At 45.5% G+C, this 21717-nt stretch overlaps 1 protein-coding gene across 5 annotated transcripts in view; it reads right to left on the bottom strand.

Moving 5' to 3' along the window:
- Positions 1-2036: 2036 nt before the first annotated feature.
- The window catches only part of dpp6a (dipeptidyl-peptidase 6a), a 918316-nt gene continuing 898635 nt past the window's right edge, over positions 2037-21717 (bottom strand). For all 5 annotated transcript variants that reach the window (XM_078424689.1, XM_078424708.1, XM_078424702.1 and 2 more), the window contains exons 22-26: positions 19682-19799; positions 17952-18010; positions 14515-14587; positions 11969-12042; positions 2037-7898 (exon numbers count right to left, since the gene is read on the bottom strand). In XM_078424689.1, coding sequence (XP_078280815.1) covers positions 7752-7898; positions 11969-12042; positions 14515-14587; positions 17952-18010; positions 19682-19799 — 471 coding nt within the window. In that variant the 3' untranslated portion in view covers positions 2037-7751. The remainder of the gene's footprint in view (positions 7899-11968; positions 12043-14514; positions 14588-17951; positions 18011-19681; positions 19800-21717) is intronic.

Genomic DNA, 21717 nt, shown 5'->3' with positions numbered 1-21717 from the left:
TAACTCGAGGTGTCGGGTATTTTCCACGTGAAGTGGTGGGATGGGCGGAGGGAGGTGGGCAAGTATCACGTCCACCCTGCTGACCTCCCAGTTTGACACTGCAGACCTAAGATGACCATGAACTGGAGATGCCCAAAACATGGCCCCAGGGACATGTACTCCAAATTCCCCAGTAACTTTCCAAAGGAACATCTCATGAGAAAGTACGCCTCCATGTATGGCCAATGAAATGAGCAACAAACATCACTATTGTTTAGTTTAGAGATACAGTAAGGAAACAGGCCCTTCGGCCTATCGAGACCGTGCTGGCCAGCGATCCCCGTACGCGAAGACTATCCTACACACACTAGGGACGATTTACAATTATACCAAGCCAATTAACCTACAAACCTGCATGTCTTTGGAGTGTGGGCAGAAACTGGAGCACCCGGAGAAAACCCACGCGGTCACACGGAGAACATACAAACTCTGTGCAGACAGCACCCGTAGTCAGGATCGAACCCGGGTCTCTGGTGCTGAAAGGCAGTAGCCACCTTGTTGCCACCGTGCCACCCTAGAGACCATGTTGTTGGATCTGAGCCAATGTGTCAGTGGTTCAAAGCTTCTATAAAGGAGCTGAGAATAATTCATTCTCTCCCTTCCTGTCAGAGTTAAGCGTCATCAGCATTTTATTTTTCCTAAGATAGACACAGAGTGCTGCAGTAACTCAGTGGGTCTGGCAGCATCTCTGGAGAACATGGATAGGTGACGTTTTGGGTCGGGATCTTTCTTCCGAGTGATTGTGAGCCGGGGGTTGGTAGCCAGAGCTGGCACAGATGATCACAGGCAGGGATTTATTCACAAAATGCTGGAGTAACTCAGCAGGTCAGGCAGCATCTCAGGAGAGAAGGAATGGGTGATGTTTCGGGTTGAGACCCTTCTTCAGACTGATGTCAGGGGGCGGGACAAAGGAAGGATATAGGTGGAGACAGGAAGATAGAGGGAGATCTGGGAAGGAGGAGGGGAAGAGAGGGACAGAAGAACTATCTAAAGTTGGAGAAGTCGATATCCTTCCTTTGTCCCGCCCCCCTGACATCAGTCTGAAGCAGGATCTCGACCCGAAACGTCACCCATTCCTTCTCTCCTGAGATGCTGCCTGACCTGCTGAGTTACTCCAGCATTTTGTGAATAAATACTATAAGAAAATAACTGCAGATGCTGGTACAAATCGATTTATTCACAAATAAATCGAATAAATACATTCGATTTGTACCAGCATCTGCAGTTATTTTCTTATACCTCAGGCAGGGAGGTTCCCTGAAAGGCTGATTGATGACGAAGGATGGTGTGATCCCAAGATAAATACATCACTGCGAACTGTGGAACTGGTTAATTGACTTTTAGTGGAGGAAGGAGGAGGAGGTGGGGGGGTGGGGGTGGGGGTGCAAGCAAGGGGAGGAGGGAGGGGAGTGCATGTGGAAGTTACCTGAAATTGGAGAATTCAACGTTCATACCGCTGGGTTGTAAGCTACCCAAGCAAAATATGAGGTGTTGTTCCTCCAATTTGCATGTGGCATCCTTCTGGCAATGGCTCAGGATAGAAAGGTCAGTATGGGAATGGCAGTTAAAATGGCTGGCAACCGGGAGATCCAGTAGACTTCGGCAGACCTAAGTGTCCAGTAAGTGTCCAGCTAAATGGTCGGCGAGTCTACTCTTGGTCTCGCCGACGTACAGGAGACCAAACTGGGAATAGCGGATGCAGTAGGTGAGGGTAGAGGAGGTACATGTGAACCTCTGCCTCACCTGGAAGTACTATCGGGGTCCCTGGATGGAGTCGAGGGAGGAGGTATAAGAGCAGCAGCTGCATCTAGTACCTGGGCTGCTACAAGGGGGGTGGTTTGAGTGTTTTTATTTTTCAAGATCGGTAAGGGTCTCGGACATTGAAGTAGACTCCAAAGAGCAATAATTTGGTTGAATTACCATCTACAATCCTCAGATGCAACATGAAACCTCTTTGGCAGAAATAAATACAAGCCAGTCCCACAAATTGAGGGATCTCAGGATTTAATATCATTTATTTAGTAAGTTTGGTAGGAAATGAGATCTTCAACTCACTTAAGTACAGTGAGACAGTTTTACATACAGAGCATTGATGAAAATGAGATGTTTAAAGCAATGGCATAAATGCATCTATAGTATAGTTATTGATACTTAGACAGCAACGTTTACTAACATGGGTTTTTAATGTGAGTGTGACTGAACTATAACGTTATAGCACAGGGCTGGTAGTCCAATGGTAACTTGTTAGCATCTGGATGGTAACAATGGACTGCAATGGATATTTTAATTAGCACATTGATAGTCTGGCTCCTTCTTCTTCTTAAGTCCCACACACACCCTTAGTCACCACACTGGAGAAAGATGACCTTGGATGCCACAGAGTGGTGATATTTAGAACTGGGGTAGGGGGTTCATCAAGAACAATCTCTTGTGGGGTTTCTTCCCACAGGGAGTATTCAGGACCTGCGGCTAGGTTTTGGGGGCACGGGTTGTCGAGGTCGACATTGGCTTAAGAAGTAGCCAAATGCCATGAGGGGGGGAGGCACTGAAACCAGGGATTTAAAGCTCAACAGGTTTGGAGGGAGTTATGTGCAGGCCCATAGTATTGAAAGTGAGTGCTGTTCGCATGTGCCCATAACGTGCTGTTACTGAAAGGTTTCTGAAAGGGGAGAGGAGTTGAGATTGGAAGAGGTCCATTTTCAAGTTAAAGGGTGGGAAAGAAACTTGTCTTTGAGTACCTGTAAGCATATCGTCCACTGGTTGTAGTTATATCGCAGATGTGGCCAACAAGGGCGGTGGCGCAGTGGTAGAGCTTCTGCCTTGCAGCGCCATCTGGCATCGATCCTGACTATGGGTGCTTGTCTGTACGAAGTTTGTATGTTTTCCCTTGACCTGCGTGGATGATCTCACACACTCCAAGGATGTTGCAGCTTAATTGGCTTGGTATAAATGTGAATTGTCCCTAGTGAGTGTGGGACTTGTGTTAGTGTGCGGGGATCGCTGGTCGGTGCGGACTCGGTGGGCCGAAGGGCCTGTTTCCACGCTGCATCTCTAAACCAAACTAAATTTGGGGATGAGTACAATGATGTCCTAATACCCACGCACACAAAAATAGATTGGTATGGGCCAGTTGTTCATTTGGACAATGAAATCCAAGAACGCTCCATTGAGTCACATTTCCCTGTTCTTTCTCTTTATTTGGGCAGCGTAAAGTCGCAGCAGTTAGTGCCGCTGCCTCTGGGCTCCAGAGACTTTGTTTCCATCTGACTTTCCATTTGGAAGCACTTTTAAGAAACATTTAGACAGCTACACAGAGAGGATAGGTTTAAGGGACATGGGCCAAACACCGGCAGGTGGGACCAGTGTAGATGGACAGGTTGGGCCGAAGGGCTGTTTCCACATGGCTATGACTCTATGGAGATTATACTTTCTCCCAGTGCTCTGGTTTCCTCCCACATCCCAAAGACACTCCAAATTATCCCTTAGTGTGGGTTAACGGCAAGAATAATCTAAAGGGAAGTTTATGAGCACATTTGAGTGGAATAGGTTGCAGGGATATAGGGATAACGGAGATGGAGAATGGGATAACTCTTAGTTTTAGCTTAGTTTAGAGACACTGCGTATAAACAGGCCCTAAGGCGTACCGAGTCCGTGCCGACCATACATTTACACTATCCTACACACTCTGGGGCCAATTTACAATTATACCAGGTCAATTAGCCTACAAATGATCAAATGATCAGCCATGATCACATTGAATGGCGGTGCTGGCTCGAAGGGCCGAATGGCCTCCTCCTGCAACGATTGTCTATTGTCTATAATCCAGTACGTCTTTGCAGTGTGGGAGGAAACCAGAGATCCCAGAGAAAATCCACGCAGGTCACAGGGAGAACGTGCAAACTACGTACAGACAGCACCCGTAGTCAGGATCGAACCCGGGTCACTGCTGCTGTAAGGCAGCAACTCTACCACTGTGCCACTGTGCCACCCTGCTGAGAGCTAGCATGGATCTGATGGGCCAACCAGCCTCCTTCAGAATCAGTGTAAGTTATAAATTAACATGCCTGCCTTGTGCCTCTCCAATTCCCTTTCGAAGGCACTGATTGATCCTGTTCTATCATCACAGTCAGTCAGTATCAGATCCGTGGAGCAGCCTACATCGCTCCTGAATTTCCTGGCTCTAATTTTAAGGCTTTGAGTCCTTCTTCTGCGATCCCCTCACTCCCAACAGGGGAAATCTCTGAACACATCAACCTGTTGACTCCTCGAACTGTGAAACTCGAAAGAATACAAGCCCAGTATTTGCAAAGTCCCCAGAATAGTCACCTCTTAGCCTTTAAAACCTTCACTGATCTTTTCCGTTTTTATGCACATTGTTATTATTCCGAACCAAACCTATCTCCATATACGTCTACCTGCTGTTCAAGGCAAATTTGCAACAATATCTTTATTAATCTTCTAAAACGAGAGAGCTTAGAGCAAAAAAAGATAAGATATCTCCCCAGAAGCTGTGCAAATTTGCAAAATTATCCAGTTATGACATCAATGGGCAAAACACTCGAAACATCCAAGGTGGTGATTTTAAAGGAAATATCTGCATTTTTAATCCTCTGAGCAATAAATGAAAGGCCAAGATGCTGCAATCCTTTTTTCCCGCCTGTTTATTTTCAGGGTACCTAAAAAAGTTAACCATACCATCATGACCTTACAAACATTGATGTGTGTAGATTCCCTAGGGTGCAGGTGCATAGTGTGTGGAATGTGATGGCACAGCAGGATAGGGTAGGGATTTGGTATTACAGGAGACTGCACGTGCTGGAATCAAGAAACATGATCACGACCACAAATCTTGATCACAAAACAAATTGCTTTAAGTTCCTTCAAGACATTTGGTATGTTTGCCTTCCTTGGTTGAGGTGTTGAGTGGGGGAGTCACGTTGCTGTTGTACAAAACGTTGTTTAGACCGCGCACACTTAGAGTATTGTGTAAATACACAACACAGGAAGGATTTGGCAACAATAGAGAAAATGCAGAAGAGATTCTCCAGAATGTTGCTCAGAAAGGAAGGCTGCAGTTACAAGGAGAGATTAGAGGACGCCGCGTCAATTCCCACTGGAATGTAAGAGGTTGCGAGTTGACATTACAGAGATTTACAAAATTATGAAGGGTGTAGATGGTATAGAGAATCTGATTGTAGAAACAAAGGGGTGTAGAGTTGCTGCCTTACAGTGAATGCAGCGCCGGAGACTCAGGTTCGATCCTGACTACGGGCGCCGTCTGTACGGAGTTTGTACGTTCTCCCCGTGACCTGCGTGGGTTTTCTCCGAGATCTTCGGTTTCCTCCCACACTCCAAAGATGTACAGGTATGTAGGTTAATTGACTGGGTAAATGTAAAAATTGTCCCTAGTGTGTGTAGGATAGTGTTAATGTGCGGGGATCGCTGGGCGGCGCGGACTCGGTGGGCCGAAGAGCCGGTTTCCGCGCTGTATCTCTAAATGAAAAAAAAAAGAACCGATTAATACACAAAAGAACACAAAGCACTGGAGTAACTCAGCAGGTCTGGCAGCAGCTCTGAAGAACATGGGTTGGTGACATTTCAGGTCGAGACCCTTCTTCAGACGGGTCTCCAAGCTAAACATTACATTGTGGACGGCTCGATTGTAATCATGTATAGTCTTTCTGCTGACTGGATGGCACGCAACAAAAAGCCTTTCCCTGTACTTCAGTACACGTGACAATAAACGAAACTAAACCTATCCATGTTCTCCAGAGATGTTGCTTGAGCTACCGAGGTACACCAGCACTTTGTATCCTTTTGTGTAGAAAACCTGAATCATTCTCCAAGGCCAGGAGAGTTCAGAGCCAGTGGGCACGGATTTAAAGTGGGAGGGGAGCAAGTTAAAATAACTGTGAGAAGTAAGTTTTTCGCACAGAGGGTGGTGAATATTTTAAATGAGTTTCTGGAGAGGGTAGTGGAGGCAGATCTAATTACCATGTTTAACCAGCATGTGGAGAGGAAAGGAGCAGAGGGATACAGGTGTAGCATAGTTAGGCATCACAAATAGTACAGATGGTGTAGGCTTCAAGGTTTGTATGATGTTCAATTCTATATCTTTTTTAAACAAAATCGCAATGTATTACAGAATCATTAAAGCTTATATGAGAGAGGTTCGGAAGCTATTTTCTATTTTTTTTATAGAACACATTAGCACTTTGGATACTGTTGTTCATCTTGCTTGGTTATTTCATATTCAACACCAAATTGTATTTTACAGTAGCAAATCACTAGTGAGAACTGGTCGCAATTTATCCTCTGATTTCCGGCATCTTTGCTTCACAGGACCAACAGGGCTGTTAAATGAGCTGTTAAGTTTCTGCAGTGTGATTTATCGGTGATTTATCGGCTCAGAGGATTAAAGAAATGTTACCGGAAAATGATCGGCAAGTGAGCGAGAAAGTGCGATGGGGGAGAAAGCAACTCAGAAGCCACTGTGCAAAGAAATAAGACTTGTCCACTTCCCACAGCACACTTAAAGCAAGCACCTTGCAACTGCGCATGGATGGAGTGCCGCACTGCCATGCACTGATGACCTTTAGAAAAACCGACACAGAAATACGTAAGAAGTACATTGAGAACTCTGTCATGTTATAGCCGGCAACTGGGACATACATTCATTGAAGTAACGAGCAAACGATTCGACGGCCGAGAGCCGGAGCTGGGTTTCGTCGTTACTGCTTCCATGAAAATGAACAGGAGAAACAACCGTGTTGGGAGAGGGAGTTCGGTTCGTTGAGGCGATGGGGGTGGGGCTCAGATCAGTACATGGTTCAGAAGGTTGGGATTATCAGCAGAACCTTCCCGTTGTTGGCCATAATGGAGATGGTCTACCTCGTGAATGGAGCTGGTGGGCAGCCTGGCCAATCCCTTGAAGAAGGGCACTGAGGCAACGTACGGGCGACAGGAGTGGTTGGCACAATCGGGCAGGAGGGGCAGTAGACAATAGCCAATAGGTGCAGGAGTAGGTAATTCGGCCCTTCGAGCCAGCACCGCCATTCACCTTGATCATGGCTGAGGTGGAGGTGATGTGTCAGCCTTCAGCTTGGACCGCTGAGGATACCACTGGTCGAGGGGAAGTTGGACACTTGAAAGTGGTAGACCTGAAGTAGACTCAATGGGCCCAACAACTTAATTCTGCTCCGACGATTTGTGAACACGAGATATGAATAGCGGAGGTGCCCCTGCAAGTTGAATCGCTTTGATGCCGTTGTGCTATTTGCCATGGATATCAAGACCGTCTTGTCGATGTGAATTGGGCGTTGAGTTCATTGTTGCTGATGTCCGGGTGTATTTGACAAGCCATTCACTGTAATCTCGCCCTGCTAGACTTCTTTCCTCAGCCATCCATTGGGGGCATTTTATATCCCTTGCGCCCAGTCTCAAGGGAGAGAGGGCAGGAGCTGACACCACTCGGTAGAGGAGGGTGGGGTTGTTGTTGGGATGTTGGGGGGGGGGGACGTCAGTCGTTCTGGTACAGTCGGCAATGCCGACTTTGGATCTCATGCTGGAGCCTCTTCCTATGGCGAAGCGGAGACACCGGTGAAGTTGCTCAGTCTCTGAAACATGCTAACATAACACTGTATCGGAAAAAAACAAAAATCAGTCGTATCTATAAAAGAGATGTCTTGTGCTTGGCACCCAGCTCAAAAAGTCTAATCGTCCTCTTCCTCCTCCACTTCTGTTTTTAACGGGGCCTTGTCAGGGGCAGTAAAGCATTTCTCGAAGAACCGTACAATGGACCTGTGCAGGTGCTGTTTGACTGATGCCTTCTCCATGAAGTGACCCTCATCCGGGTATATCTGCAAGAGAGTAAATAACGTCAGATGTACTCGGGCAAAGGTTTACGTTTAGGTTTGTAAAATTAGGAGGGGCGCAGATAGGCTAGAAAGTCAGAACATTTTTTTCTTCCCTCAGGGTACAGATATCAAATACCAGAGGGCATAGCTTTAAGTCTAGTTTAGTTTATTGTCACATGTTCCAAGGTTCATAAGTTCTAGGAGCAAAATTAGGCCATTCGGCCCATCAAGTCTACTCTGCCATTCAATCATGGCTGATCTATCTTTCCGTCTCAACCCCATTCTCCTGCCTTCTCCCCATAACCCATGACACCTGTGCTAATCAAGTAAGGTATAAGTGAAATGCTTTTTTGTTGTGTGCTACCCAGACAGCAGAAAGGCTATACATTGAGTCACCAATGGTGCAGTGAAGAAAGCCAATGGAATGTTGGCCTTCGTAACACGAGGAGTTGAGTATAGGAGGTCCTTCTGCAGTTGTACAGGGTCCTAGTGAGACCGCACCTGGAGTACTGTGTGCAGTTTTGGTCTCCAAATGTGAGGAAGGATATTCTTACTATTGAGGGCGTGCAGCGTAGGTTCACTAGGTTAATTCCCGGAATGGCGGGACTGTCATATGTTGAAAGACTGGAGCGACTAGGCTTGTATACACTGGAATTTAGAAGGATGAGAGGGGATCTTATCGAAACATATATGATTATTAAGGGGTTGGACACGTTAGAGGCAGGAAACATGTTCCCAATGTTGGGGGAGTCCAGAACCAGGGGCCACAGTTTAAGAATAAAGGGTAGGCCATTTACTACGGAGATGAGGAACAACCTTTTCGGTCCGAGAGTTGTGAATCGGTGGAATTCACTGCCTCAGAAGGCAGTGGAGGCCAAGTCTCTGAATGCGGAGTCAGGGGGTATGGGGAGAAGGCAGGAACGGGGTACTGATTGAGAATGATCAGCCATGATCACATTGAATGGTGGTGCTGGCTCGAAAGGCCGAATGGCCTCCTCCTGCACCTATTGTCTATTGAAGATATACAGGATAAAGGAAAGATGATGTTCGGGGCTTGGTTTTTTTACACAGAGAATGGTGGGTGCCTGGAACTTACTGCCGGGGGTGGTGGGGGAGGCAGATGCGTTGGTGGAATTTAGGAGACGTTTGGGCAGGCACGTGCATATGCCTATGGATATTGTGCAGGCAGATCAGAGCTGGTCTTGGTATCATGTTCAGCACAGATATTGTGGGCAGAAGGTGCCTGTTCATGTGCTGTGCTGTTCCATGTTCCATTATGGTCACGTGTACCGAGATGGTAAGTGATAAGCTTGGTTTTGCTTGCTATCCAGTCACGTCAGATTTAGGTTTAGATTGAAGTTTAGGTTTATTATTGCCAGATGTACCGAGATACAGTGAGAAGCTTAGCTTTGTGTTGCATGCTACCCAAACGGGTCATATATACCATACATGAACACAATCAGGTGAAACTCAAGTAAAATAGATTGAGCAAAGGGGAAGATGCAGAATACAGATAATACCATCAAGGGGTGTCAGGAGCTATGTGGAGAAGGCAGGAGAATGGGGTTAGGAGGGAGAGATAGATAATGGCGGAGTAGACTTGATGGGCCAAATGGCCTAATTCTGCTCCTATCACTTATGACCTTTTGACGATGCATAAATACAATCAAGTCAAAACTCATAGAAACAGAAACATAGAAAATAGGTGCAGGAGTAGGCCATTCGGCCCTTCGAGCCTGCACCGCCATTCAATATGATCATGGCTGATCATCCAACTCAGTATCCCATACCTGCCTTCTCTCCATACCCCCTGATCCCTTTAGCCACAAGGGCCACATCTAACTCCCTCTTAAATATAACCAATGAACTGGCCTCAACTACCTTCTGTGGCAGAGAATTCCACAGATTCACCACTCTCTGTGTGAAAAAAAACTTTCTCATCTCGGTCCTAAAAGACTTCCCCCTTATCCTTAAACTGTGACCCCTTGTTCTGGACTTCCCCAACATCGGGAACAATCTTCCTGCATCTAGCCGGTCCAGCCCCTTAAGAATTTTGTAAGTTTCTATAAGATCCTCCCTCAATCTTCTAAATTCCAGCGAGTACAAGCCGAGTCTATCCAGTCTTTCTTCATATGAAAGTCCTGCCATCCCAGGAATCAATCTGGTGAACCTTCTCTGTACTCCCTCTATGGCAAGAATGTCTTTCCTCAGATTAGATTAGAACTCAGGCTAGATTTACAGGTGGATAAGACATTTATTAGGATAGAGTGGGGTGATTGCATCAGATGATAGCAGATCCTCCTCTGGGAAGAGCACGCAAAGAGTTGCCTCTCTCCGGTGCCATGTTTGTTTGAGCTTCAACGCCATCAGGGCCAACTGAGTTAGTGTAGTCTGTTTAACAGCGTTTAGCCTATTTAACGTGCTGTAACAGGGTTTGGCCTGCCATCTTAGCCTTTATTAACAGCAAAAAAATTAACACTGAACTAAATCGCCTGAGGAAGTATTAGTCCAGGTGAGCTAGATAAAATGTGTAGGAAACAACTGCAGATGCTGGTATACACCGAGGATAGACACAAAATGCTGAAATAACTCGGCTGCTCAGGCAACATCTCTGGAGAAAAGAAATAGCTGATGTCTTAGGTCAAAACCCTTCTTCAGACCCAAAACATCACCTGTTCCTTTTCTCCAGAGATGCTGCCTGACCCGTTGAGTTACACCAGCACTTTGTGTCTCGGCCGGGTGAGCTACTTGGTTAAAGCAACAGGTATTAAGACATGACTCAAAGCGGTGGGGGTAGCAAGGCAGAGAGCTTTGGCAAGGGATCTCTGCATGTTAAGGCAGAGCAGGAAGAAAGGAAATTAGGGTAAGCTCTAGAGGCAGAATAAACACAGGGAAATGGGACTGTTCTAGGCAAGGTAATGGGTTGAGTGCAAGTTGTAGAGGAGAAGTCAGCCTGAGGATCAGTGGAATATTTGTGCAGTGATCCCTGTGAAAAGACTTTGGGGCAGCATGATAATTCCTGCTGGGATGAGTGGGGAGTCATCGAGCCAAAAGACAGGAGGAGGCCATTATTCCCACTGAGACAGTATCAAACAGCATTACAAATAGACCCACTCCCCCACTCAACCTCTTGTACCTCATAACAATATATTATGGGACTTTGGTTAGGCCCTATTTGGAGTATAGTGTACAGTTCTGATCACCCCATTATAGGGAGGATTTGGGAAGTTTACTTGAATGATGCCCAGATTCGGGAATATTAGCTGCAGGTTGAGGGTTGGACAGACCTGGATCGTTTTTTCTGGAACGCCGGAGGTTGCAGGGAGTCCTGATAGAAGTATATAAAATTATGTAAAGCACATGTAGGGTAGACAGTCAGAAATCTAGAGGGCATAGCTTTAAGGTGAGAAGGGCAAAGTTTAAAGGAGATGTACGGGGCAAATTTATAACACAGAGGGTGGTGAATGCCTGGAACGTGCTGCCGGGGTTGGTGGTTGAAGCAGATATATTAGTGGCATTTAGAAGACTTTTGGATAGGCATATGGATGTGCAGGGAATAGAGATACATGGGTTACATGCAGGCAGATAAGTGATGGTCTTGGCAGCATGTTCAGCATGAACATTGTGGGCCAAAGGGCCTGTTCTTTGCTGTATTGTTCTATGTTCAACCTCCATTAATGGTTGATTTTTACTCCGTTTCCACTGATCCGATCATGCAATCCAAAGACTAACCATTTGGTGATGGAAAAAAAAAAAGGATTGGCCTCATTGGTATATCATTGTCATTCTGCATCTTCCAAGACTGAAAATCTTTCTCATCGTTTACTGCAGGCAAACACTTTGGGTTCTCCAGATCTCGATCAAACCTTCTTCCAGCCTTCTCTACTGCGAGGGGGGAAAGTTTCTGTCTGTTCTACTCTACCGGCCGGTAGTGGTCGTGTTACGGACTCAATAATCCACAGGCTGCCTGGGGAACGGAGGGGTTCTAAAGCCCCCACTGGAAGCCTGAGAAGGGACTGCATCCCTCTTTCAATACACGCACCGACTCTGTAAATCATGCACCGGTCCAATACCTGCAAAGAATAGTTAGCCTTTGCATTGATTAAGTGGGTTATTAGGTCTGCCGTGTGCTGGAAGTGGACAGTTTCTGAAAAAGAAAGAGACAACGATGAGGTAAAGAGGGAAACACAAACTGTGAATAGGAAGAGAATAGGAAGAGAGGAGGTACACAGCATAGGTTTCAGCATTCAAAATGAGAAGTATCAAGGAAGATGTTTGCGGACTTTCAGCAGCAAAAGGAGAGCCAAGAATATACCCTCGGTTATGGCCGAGGTGATGTCCTCTTTCTTGAATAGACGTGGTCATAGATGGAACCCTCAGCCTTGACTGCTGTCATAGATGGATCCCACAACCTTGTCTCCTCTGTGTACCATGGTCCTTCTCTAGCTTCCCCTCCTCCCGCCATATAGTTCCCCTGGTCCTTACCTTTCACCCCTCCAGCCTCCGATTCCAATACATCATCCTCCGACATTTCCGTCACCTCCAACACGACCCCACCACCGATCACGTCATCCTCATCTCCACCCCTTTCCGTCTCTCATAGAGTCCGCTCCCTCCGCAACTCCTTGGTTCGCTCATCCCTTCCCACCCAAACCATCCTTTCCCCTGCAACCGCAGGAGATGTAACACCTGTCCCTATACCACTCCTTCATCCAGCGACCTCGACAGTCCTTCCAGGTGAGACAGATGTTCACATGCACCTCCTGTAATCCCATCTACTGCATCTGATGACCTTGATGCGACCCCTGCATGTCGGTGAGACTAAGTGTAGACTCGGCGACCATTTTGCTGAACACGTGCGCTCGGTCCGTCAGGGCCTACTGGATCTCCCAGTTGCTATCCATTTTGACCCTGCTTCACATTCCCACATTGACCTTTCTGTCCTGTGCCTCCTCCATTGCCAGAGTGAGGCCACACACAAACTGGAGGATCAGCACCTTATATTTTGCTAGGGGTAGCTTACAACCCAACGGTGTGAACATTGAATTCTCCAATTTCAAGCAATACTCCACCTACCCCCCTCTTGCTTTCCTATGCTCTCCCTCCCCCCCCCCCCCAACCCAACCCGGGGTCATCACCTTAGTCCTTTCCTCTCCTTTGTATACTCATCTCATCTCCCATCATCTCCTTTTCACCTCAATCCTTTGTCATTCACTCCATCCATCTGCCAATCAACCCCCCCCTTCACCTGTATCCACCTACCACTCACCATGCTTTGTCCTACCCCTCCCCCCCCCCAAGCTTCTCTAATCCAGGTTTCTACCCCCTACTGCAATCAGTATTAAAAAGGATCCCGTCCCAAAACATCGCCTAACCATCCCCTCTGCAGATGCTGCCTGCCCCACTGAGTTCCTCCAGCATTTCGTGTTTTGCTCTGAACTCCACCAGGTTTTGGCTTATCCTACCTAAACTGCCCTGACAGGAGCGCCCCTCCCTCCGAAGAATAATGGTAGCATTGCCGGTTTATATGGGATCATAAAACGATGGACATTCACAGCACAATAATAAGCCATTCAGTGAAAACAGCAATTCTGATTGATCACATTTCCCAGCCCAGAGTTTGCAGTGGCACTTCTAGTCGAGATACTGCCTCACAACTCCAACAACTCAGGTTCAGTCCTGACCTCCGGTGCTGTTTGTGTGGAATTTGCACGCTCTCTCTTGTGACCATTTCCCTGAGTTCCCACCCACATCCCAAAGACAAGCAAATTGCGTGGCTAATGACTACGGGTGCTGTCTGTACGGAGTTTGTACGTTCTCCCCGTGACCTGTGTGGGGTTTCTCTGGGATCTCCGGTTTCGTCCCACACTCCAAAGATATACCGACCGGTTTGTCGGTTAATTGGCTTCAGAAAAACGGTAAATTGTGTAGTGTGTAGGATGGTGTTAGTGTAGGGGGATTGCTGGTCGGCGTGGATTCGGTGGGCCGTAGGGCCTGTTTCTGCGCTCCATCTCTAAACTAAAAATCTCTAAACTAAACTAATTTCCCCCCAGAGGTAAGTGGAATTTGTAGGGAGTTGATAAGAATGTGGGGAGAATGGGTTAGTGGGAAAATTAATGCGGGAATTGGATTGCTCTGTGCGCCCACATCGACCAGATGGGCTGAATGTCTTCCTTCCTTCTGCGGAAACAGGAGAAACTATGCACACATCAGCTGATAATGGCCCAGTTTAGATTGATCATTAGTTTAGCTTAGTTTAGAGATACAGGGCGGAAACAGGCCCTTTGGCCTACCGAGTCCGCGCCGACCAGCGATCCCTGTAAGCTGGCACTATCCTATACACTACGGACAATTTACAATCTTTACCAAAGCCAATTAACCAACGAATCTGCACGTCTTTGGAGTGTGGGGAGTCTGAGCACCCGGGGGAAAACCCACGTGGTCACAGGGAGAACGTGCAAATTCCATAGACAGCATCTGTAGGCAGGATCAAACCCGGGTCTCTGGTGCAGTATGGCAGCAACTCAGTGCCTCCTGATGCCTCAAGGTACCCCCTGTGCAATATCCGACATGGGAGCTTCATGGAGAAGATGTGGTACATGCTTGGTCACACACTTACCATCTGCAGTCCCATGGATTAACAATAGATCTTCCTCTCTTAGTCTTAACACTCGATATGGAATTTCTGACACCTGTGAATTAAGGACCAAGAATCTTGTTGGGTCCAAATAACATGGGGGAACATTCATGAATAATAATCAAGGTTTCAAGCAGTTTTAAAACAATTTTCTTTTACACAGATCAAAGCAATGCAATGCATTCAGTTTCAAACACTAAAGCTTTTTCAGTGAGGAAACATTATAGGAACTGCAGGTGCCGGTTTACAACAAAAGGACACAAAGTGCTGGAGGAGCACAGCGGGCCAGGCAGCATCTCTGGAGAATAAGGATAGGTCTTTTCAGGATGGGACTCTTCTTCAGAAGGATGGCAATCAATCAGCAATCAGCCTGAAGAAGAGTCCTGACCAGAACGTCACCTGTCCATGTTCTCCGGTGATGCTTCCAGACCCGCTGAGTTACTCCAACACTTTGTGAGGTTTTTAAGTGAGTTGTACATTTGTTGTTACAAATGGTCATATTATTAATTTGCACTTCTTGTTGTCTTTGAACATTTTTATTAATGCTTAAGACAAACATATTTAATAAGTGATAAAATGGTGGACACAGACCTTGGCCAAGCTGTCTCCGACCCAGTGCTGCCCCCAGGACAACAGACCTTAAGATGGCCAAGTTAAGAAATAAAAAATGTAACAACTTTGAATTCGGATCATACAAAATGGTGCTGGGAATGTGGCGACACATGTACTGTCTCAGTGTAATCTACTATTCCTACACTCTTGTGCTTAAGTATAATGGTGCCTATGTTTAGCAAGATGTTTACTGAACAGTATGCAAAAAAAGGAATTTCGCTGTACCTCGGTACATGTGACAATAAAGTTTCGTTGGACCATTGAGAATTTTACAGGAGCATGTTGTAAGCTTGGATAGCAATGTGGAATGGTAATAGGTGATAGGTAATAGGAATGAATAGGTGAGACCGCACCTGGAGTACTGTGTGCAGTTTTGGTCTCCAAATTTGAGGAAGGATATTCTTGCTATTGAGGGCGTGCAGCGTAGGTTCACTAGGTTAATTCCCGGAATGGCGGGACTGTCGTATGTTGAAAGGCTGGAGCAATTAGGCTTGTATACACTGGAATTTAGAAGGATGAGGGGGGATCTTATTGAAACATATAAGATAATTAGGGGATTGGACACATTAGAGGCAGGAAACATGTTCCCAATGTTGGGGGAGTCCAGAACAAGGGGCCACAGTTTAAGAATAAGGGGTAGGCCATTTAGAACGGAGATGAGGAAGAACCTTTTCAGTCAGAGAGTGGTGAAGGTGTGGAATTCTCTGCCTCAGAAGGCAGTGGAGGCCAGTTCGTTGGATGCTTTCAAGAGAGAGCTGGATAGAGCTCTTAAGGATAGCGGAGTGAGGGGGTATGGGGAGAAGGCAGGAACGGGGTACTGATTGAGAGTGATCAGCCATGATCGCATTGAACGGCGGTGCTGGCTCGAAGGGCTGAATGGCCTACTCCTGCACCTATTGTCTATTGTCTATTGTCTATTGTTTTGGGTCAGAACCCTTCTTCAGACTGAAGAAGGTTTCCGACCCAAAATGTCAGCTATTCCTTTTCTCCAGAGATTCTGCTTGGCGCGCTGAGTCGCTCCACCACTTTGTGTCTGTGCTCGGTATAAACCAGCATCTACATTTCCTTCCCACACACAATGTGGAACAGCAGTCAAGGCAACTGAACATCCCTCTGAATGAAAGTGATTGTAGAAAGATGGTATGTAACAACGGCAGTTTAAACAGAACTGTGTGAGTGTGCAGAATGGTGGGTAAAACATTACACATCAAAGTCAGAAAGATTAACGTATACCTTTGCACCTTATAATTCAACAAAGTAATACACCAAGTACAACGTTTACAATCTCTGAGAGCTGCTTTTATTAGTTTGACTCCTGTTTGCTTTATATTATTTTTCCCTCGAAGAAAATTAGTGATAATATAATTATTTCACAAAGGTAAATATTCAGGCATGACAAGTTGAAGTTACAGACAATACCTTCTAAATTGAAGATATTTTACACAACAAGGTGGTCTGTGGAATAAGTAGGGTGACCTTTTAACTGTATAATTGAATACAACTTTGGATACTGAAATACCAATACCAAAAGGAACAAAGATTTAGCATGAGGTCGATATATTAAGATTAATGAGGGAGCATTGCATCTCCTTTGTAATAAAAAGGAACAGCAGATGCTGGTTTTTCCAAAAGAAAGTCACAAGATGCTGGAGTAACTCAGAGGGTCAGGCAGCATCTCTGGAGAAAATGGATGGGTGACGTTTTGTTTCGGGGCCCTTCTTCAGACTGGAACAAGGTGCGGGGGCTGAACTGGAAGCAAGAAAAGACCGGGACAAATCAGGGCTGATACCTGTGACTCGGGCAGGGTGGTTCTCCGATAGGCTAATTCTAGGTTAGGGTCTCTGACTTACACAAACTAATATGAACACTCCCCTCTCCCAACCCCCCCCCAACCACCCTTGCCCCATTGAAAGTCCATTTACCAGTTCCACACTAGGCAATAATGTATCCCTCTTGGGATCACACCATCCCTAGCCTGTCAGGGAACCACTCTGCCTGAGGTCATCTGTTGCCGGCCCTGATTTATCATGGTCTTAATCCCCACCCCGTCCCCCTTACAATCAGTCTGAAGAAGGGTCCTGGCATGTAACGTCACCTATCCATGTTCTCCAGAAATGCTGCCTGACCCGCTGAGTTATTCCAACATAGTGCATATTTTTTGTTTGTGTGAGACCACTGACCTGAAATGTTAGCTCACTACCCTCTCTGTCAACCCTTCTTGATAGCTTCAAGTGGTTTCAATTACATTTCTGAGTTTTCCAGCACCGGCTTTGTCATGTTGCATTTGGAGATTGTCGAAAGATTACACTGGTTCGACCTTGTCCTTGGGTGCTGTCTGTGTGTGATGTACGCTTGCAGTTCTCCCTGTGGACCACGTGGGTTTCCTCCGGGCGCTCCGGTTTCCTCCCACATCCCAAAGATGTGCAGGTTTGTAGGCTAATAGGACTGTAAATTGATCTTGTTGTGTAGGGAGTGGATGCAAAAGTGGGGTAATATAGAACTAATGTGAACGGGTGACTGATGGTTGGATTGCACTCGGTGGCATAAAAGGCCTGTTTCCATGCTGTATCTAAACTGCAACTAGTTACCTGAATTTTTTTTTAAAATTCTACACATGAAAATCATTTTGGGCCTGTACCTGGGTAAGGTGGATTGTCTGAGAAACATTGTCAATTGTAGTTTAGCTGTGTGAAACACCCCATTACGTTTCTTCCAACCATTTAAATAACAGAAATTCTGCTCTTCTGCTTTTAATAATGTTAATTCATGTTGGTCAAAGGCAGTACATCACTTTTCTTCGGACTTACCCCATAACCTTGTTCTGTTTTGCTGAGCATGCCCAGATATCGTTCCGAGAATGCAGATGCTGTGAGGAAAGAGACAGCGGTTTAGATGCACAAAGAGAGCACAGGTTTCACGCATGTTGGATGCACATGTCGATTCACTACTCTCTAAAGAATTTTCGCCTCATCTCCAATCTGAAGGCACGTCCTTTTATTCTGAGGCTGTGGCCTCCGGTCCTCCACTCTCCCACTGATGGAAACATTTTCTCCACATCCACTCTGTCCAGGCCTTTCACTATTTGATGTTTCAATGATGTCCCCCCCTCATCCTTCTAATCTCCAGCGAGTACAGGCCCAGTGCCGTCAAATGCTTATCAAATAAAAACCCAATCATTCCCACGATCATTCCTGTGAACCTCATCTGGACTCTCTCCAACACCAGCACATCCTTCCTCAGATACGGGGCCCAACACTGCTCACAATACTCCAAATGCGGTCTGCCCAATGCCTTATAAAGCCTCAGCATTACATTCCTGTTTTTAAAAAAATATTCCAGTCCCCTTGAAATAAATGTCAGCATTGCATTTTGGACCTCTTCAATCCTTATCTCCTTATCTCACTCTTTCTCTTTTCATCTTTGGCCTTTATCCAACCAATTGCCATTCTAAATTCCCCTCACCTCTATCCACCTGTCACTTGCCAGGCTTTGCCCCACCCCCTCCTCTCCTCCACTACCACAATCAGTCTGAAGAAGGGTCCCGATCTGACAAGGTCATCCATGTTCCCCAGAGACGCTGCCTGACCCACTGAGTCATTCCAGCATTTTGTGTCCTTTTGTGTAAATCAGCATCTGCAGTGCCTTGTTTCTACATAATATTTCAGGTGCTGGATCCTCCTAGGCACTGTATAATTACAGTTTGACATCCTGACTTCTGCATTCTACACTTCTTGTATTAAAGGCCAGTATCCCATTTCCCAATTGCTTGTGCTGCTGCTCATTACCTTATGGCAATTCATGTACAAGGCCACAAATGCCCTCCTGAACATAACACTTTCAATCACTTGCCATTTTAAAAAAATGTTCCTCTTTCATTTCTACCAAGAGTGGCTAAATCTACACTTTTAACGTTATATTCCATTTGCCCATTCACATAGCCTGTCTATGTACCTCTTTGCATCCTCTTCACATCTCACACTGCCAACAAGCTTAACAGCATCTGCAAACATAGATATGTTGCACTTGGTCCCCTCTCCTACATCGTTCATATAGACAGTGAACAGCCGGGGCCAGTAGTTCATCCACTCTCTTCTTTGACAATTGGTTTTCATTCCAGTTAGTTTCTCTCATACTTTTACTGATTTGAAATATTTCCTCTGCTTACTTTTGTTTTGAACAAGGGCCACTATTGCCAAAGTTCATAAGTTCAAAAAACGTAAGAGCAGAATTAGGCTACTCGGCCCATCGAGTCTGCTCCGCCATTCGATCGTAAATTGTCCCTAGTGCATAGGATGCAAAACTGGGATTACATAGAATTTATGTACAGTTGATCGATGGTCGGTGCGGACTCGGTGGGCCGAAGGGCCTGTTTCCACTCTGAGGCTCTAACGTAAACTAAACTAAATTAAACTAAACTAATCTAAACAAAAGTAATCTAAACAAAAGTAATCTAAACTAAACTAAACTTGTAGTTTATCAGGTGAGTAAGGGTAAGTGTGGTGGACAGTGTCAAGAGATTCAGTAAGTTGATTCTTACCGTACAGTTTAAAGTCTGTGATTGGTGAAAGTGCAACACCACACTTGAATAAGGCATTTTTTTTGTCCAAGTCGTTTTCTGTTGTGAGTAGCATCAAAGTCAGATAACCACCGTACGCCTGCAGAGAGCAGTTAGAAATTAATCTTTCACACGGCGACTGTGTCAGGACTTCAATTGTACATCAATAATCAAAGGCATAATTTCCTCATTTACCAGTTAATTCTGCCCATTGACACGTCACTGGAATAGTGATGATATTTTCACTCTGTCAGAAGAAGCTGGTGTGTGCTCCTGAAAAGCTTTCCCTTTGATTTACTCCTTGAACCCTGATTCTGGGCATCACATCATCCCACGTCATCATCACACATCATGGCCAACATCATCCAGAGGACCGGAGGATATTTACGAGAATGATCCCAGTAATGATTGGGTTAACATATGACAAGCATTTGATGGCAGAGGGCCTGTACTCGCTGGAGTTTAGAAGGATGAGGGGGGACGACCTCATTTAAACTTACCAAATGGTGAAAGGTGAATGGTGAATGGTGAAATAGAGTGGATATGGAGAGGATATTTCCACTAGTGGGAGAGTCTAAGACGAGAGACGTACAGGTATGTAGGTTAATTGACTGGGTAAATGTAAAAATTGTCCCTAGTGTGTGTAGGATAGTGTTAATGTGCGGGGATCGCTGGGCGGCGCGGACCCGGTGGGCCGAAGGGCCTGTTTCCGCGCTGCATCTCTAAAAAATCTAAATCTAGAGTTGATAGCCTCAGAATTAAAGGACATTCTTTTAGGAAGGGGATGAGGAGGAATTTCTTTAGTCAGAGGGTAATCTGTGGAATTGTTTGCCACAGAAGGAATGGAAATGGAAATGGAATGAAAAGTGAATGGAAATTTTAAATGTTAATCCCTTTTATTGATCTAAACTCCAGAGACTACAGGTCCAGTCTGCTTAATCCTTCCTTTAGACTTTAGACTTTAGAGATACAGAGCAGATACAGGCCCTTTGGCCCACCAAACCCATGCCAACCCGCCATAGACTAGTTCTATCCTACACACTGGGGACAATTTACAATTTTACCTAAACCAATTAACCTACAAATCTGTAGGTCTTTGCAATTAGGGAGGAGACTGTAGCAGCCAGAGAAAACCCACACGGTCACAGGGAGAATGTACAAATTCCCTACAGTCAGCACCTGAAGTCAGGAAGAACCTGGGTCTCTTGTGCTGTAAGGCAGCATCTCTACTGCTGGGCCACTGTGCTGCCACTTTCCTCACAGGGGCAATCAACCCATGTCAGGAATCAATCTGTTCATTTACTTACTCTATTACAAGCATATCCTTCATTCATTGGCAGACCAGCCTTCTAAACAATATTCCTGTGTAAAAACAACAACTGTAATAGACCCCTTGAGTCATAGAGTAATACAGTGTGGATATAGGCCTTCCATCCCATTTCGTTCATGACACCCAAAATGCTTCTCTAAGCTAGTCCCAGTTACCCAGGTTTGACCCAAATCCAGCATCTGCAGCTTCTCTTGTTCTTAGTTTCTTCTGTTTCAGTCTGTGAGGATCCTGCATTTTGTTAATCTATTTCTTCTTGACTACGTATCAAAATATATACAACTTGTTTCCTGTCATTGGATTACTCTTGCATTCAACATTCACCATATTTAGCAAATATTTGGTGCTGCTTTCATGAATTCTGAAATGTTCTGAATGTTTTTCCTTAAAACTAATACTATCTTTAACTTATTTTAGATGTTTGGACAACCTTTCTTACTGGATCTGTGGTTGGTTCATCATACCTACTGGGTCTGTGCGTCTAATAGGAATGTGTATTGTTGCAAATTCATTTGCTTTCATTCTTTAAATATTAAATATTGCTTCTCCACTAAGTTTACTAATACTGTTTCCAACATATTCAACTCGCGCCTCATACCTCAGTCTAAAGAAGAGTCCCTCCCGTAATGGTATCTGTTCATTTCTTTAGACTAGTTCTTAGAGATACAGCATGGACCCTTTGGCCCATCTA

This window comes from Rhinoraja longicauda, chromosome 2 (assembly GCF_053455715.1).
Source record: "Rhinoraja longicauda isolate Sanriku21f chromosome 2, sRhiLon1.1, whole genome shotgun sequence".
NCBI lineage: Eukaryota > Metazoa > Chordata > Chondrichthyes > Rajiformes > Arhynchobatidae > Rhinoraja > Rhinoraja longicauda.
Note: the sequence above shows the minus strand (reverse complement) of the source record. Positions and strands in the feature narration are given on the sequence as shown.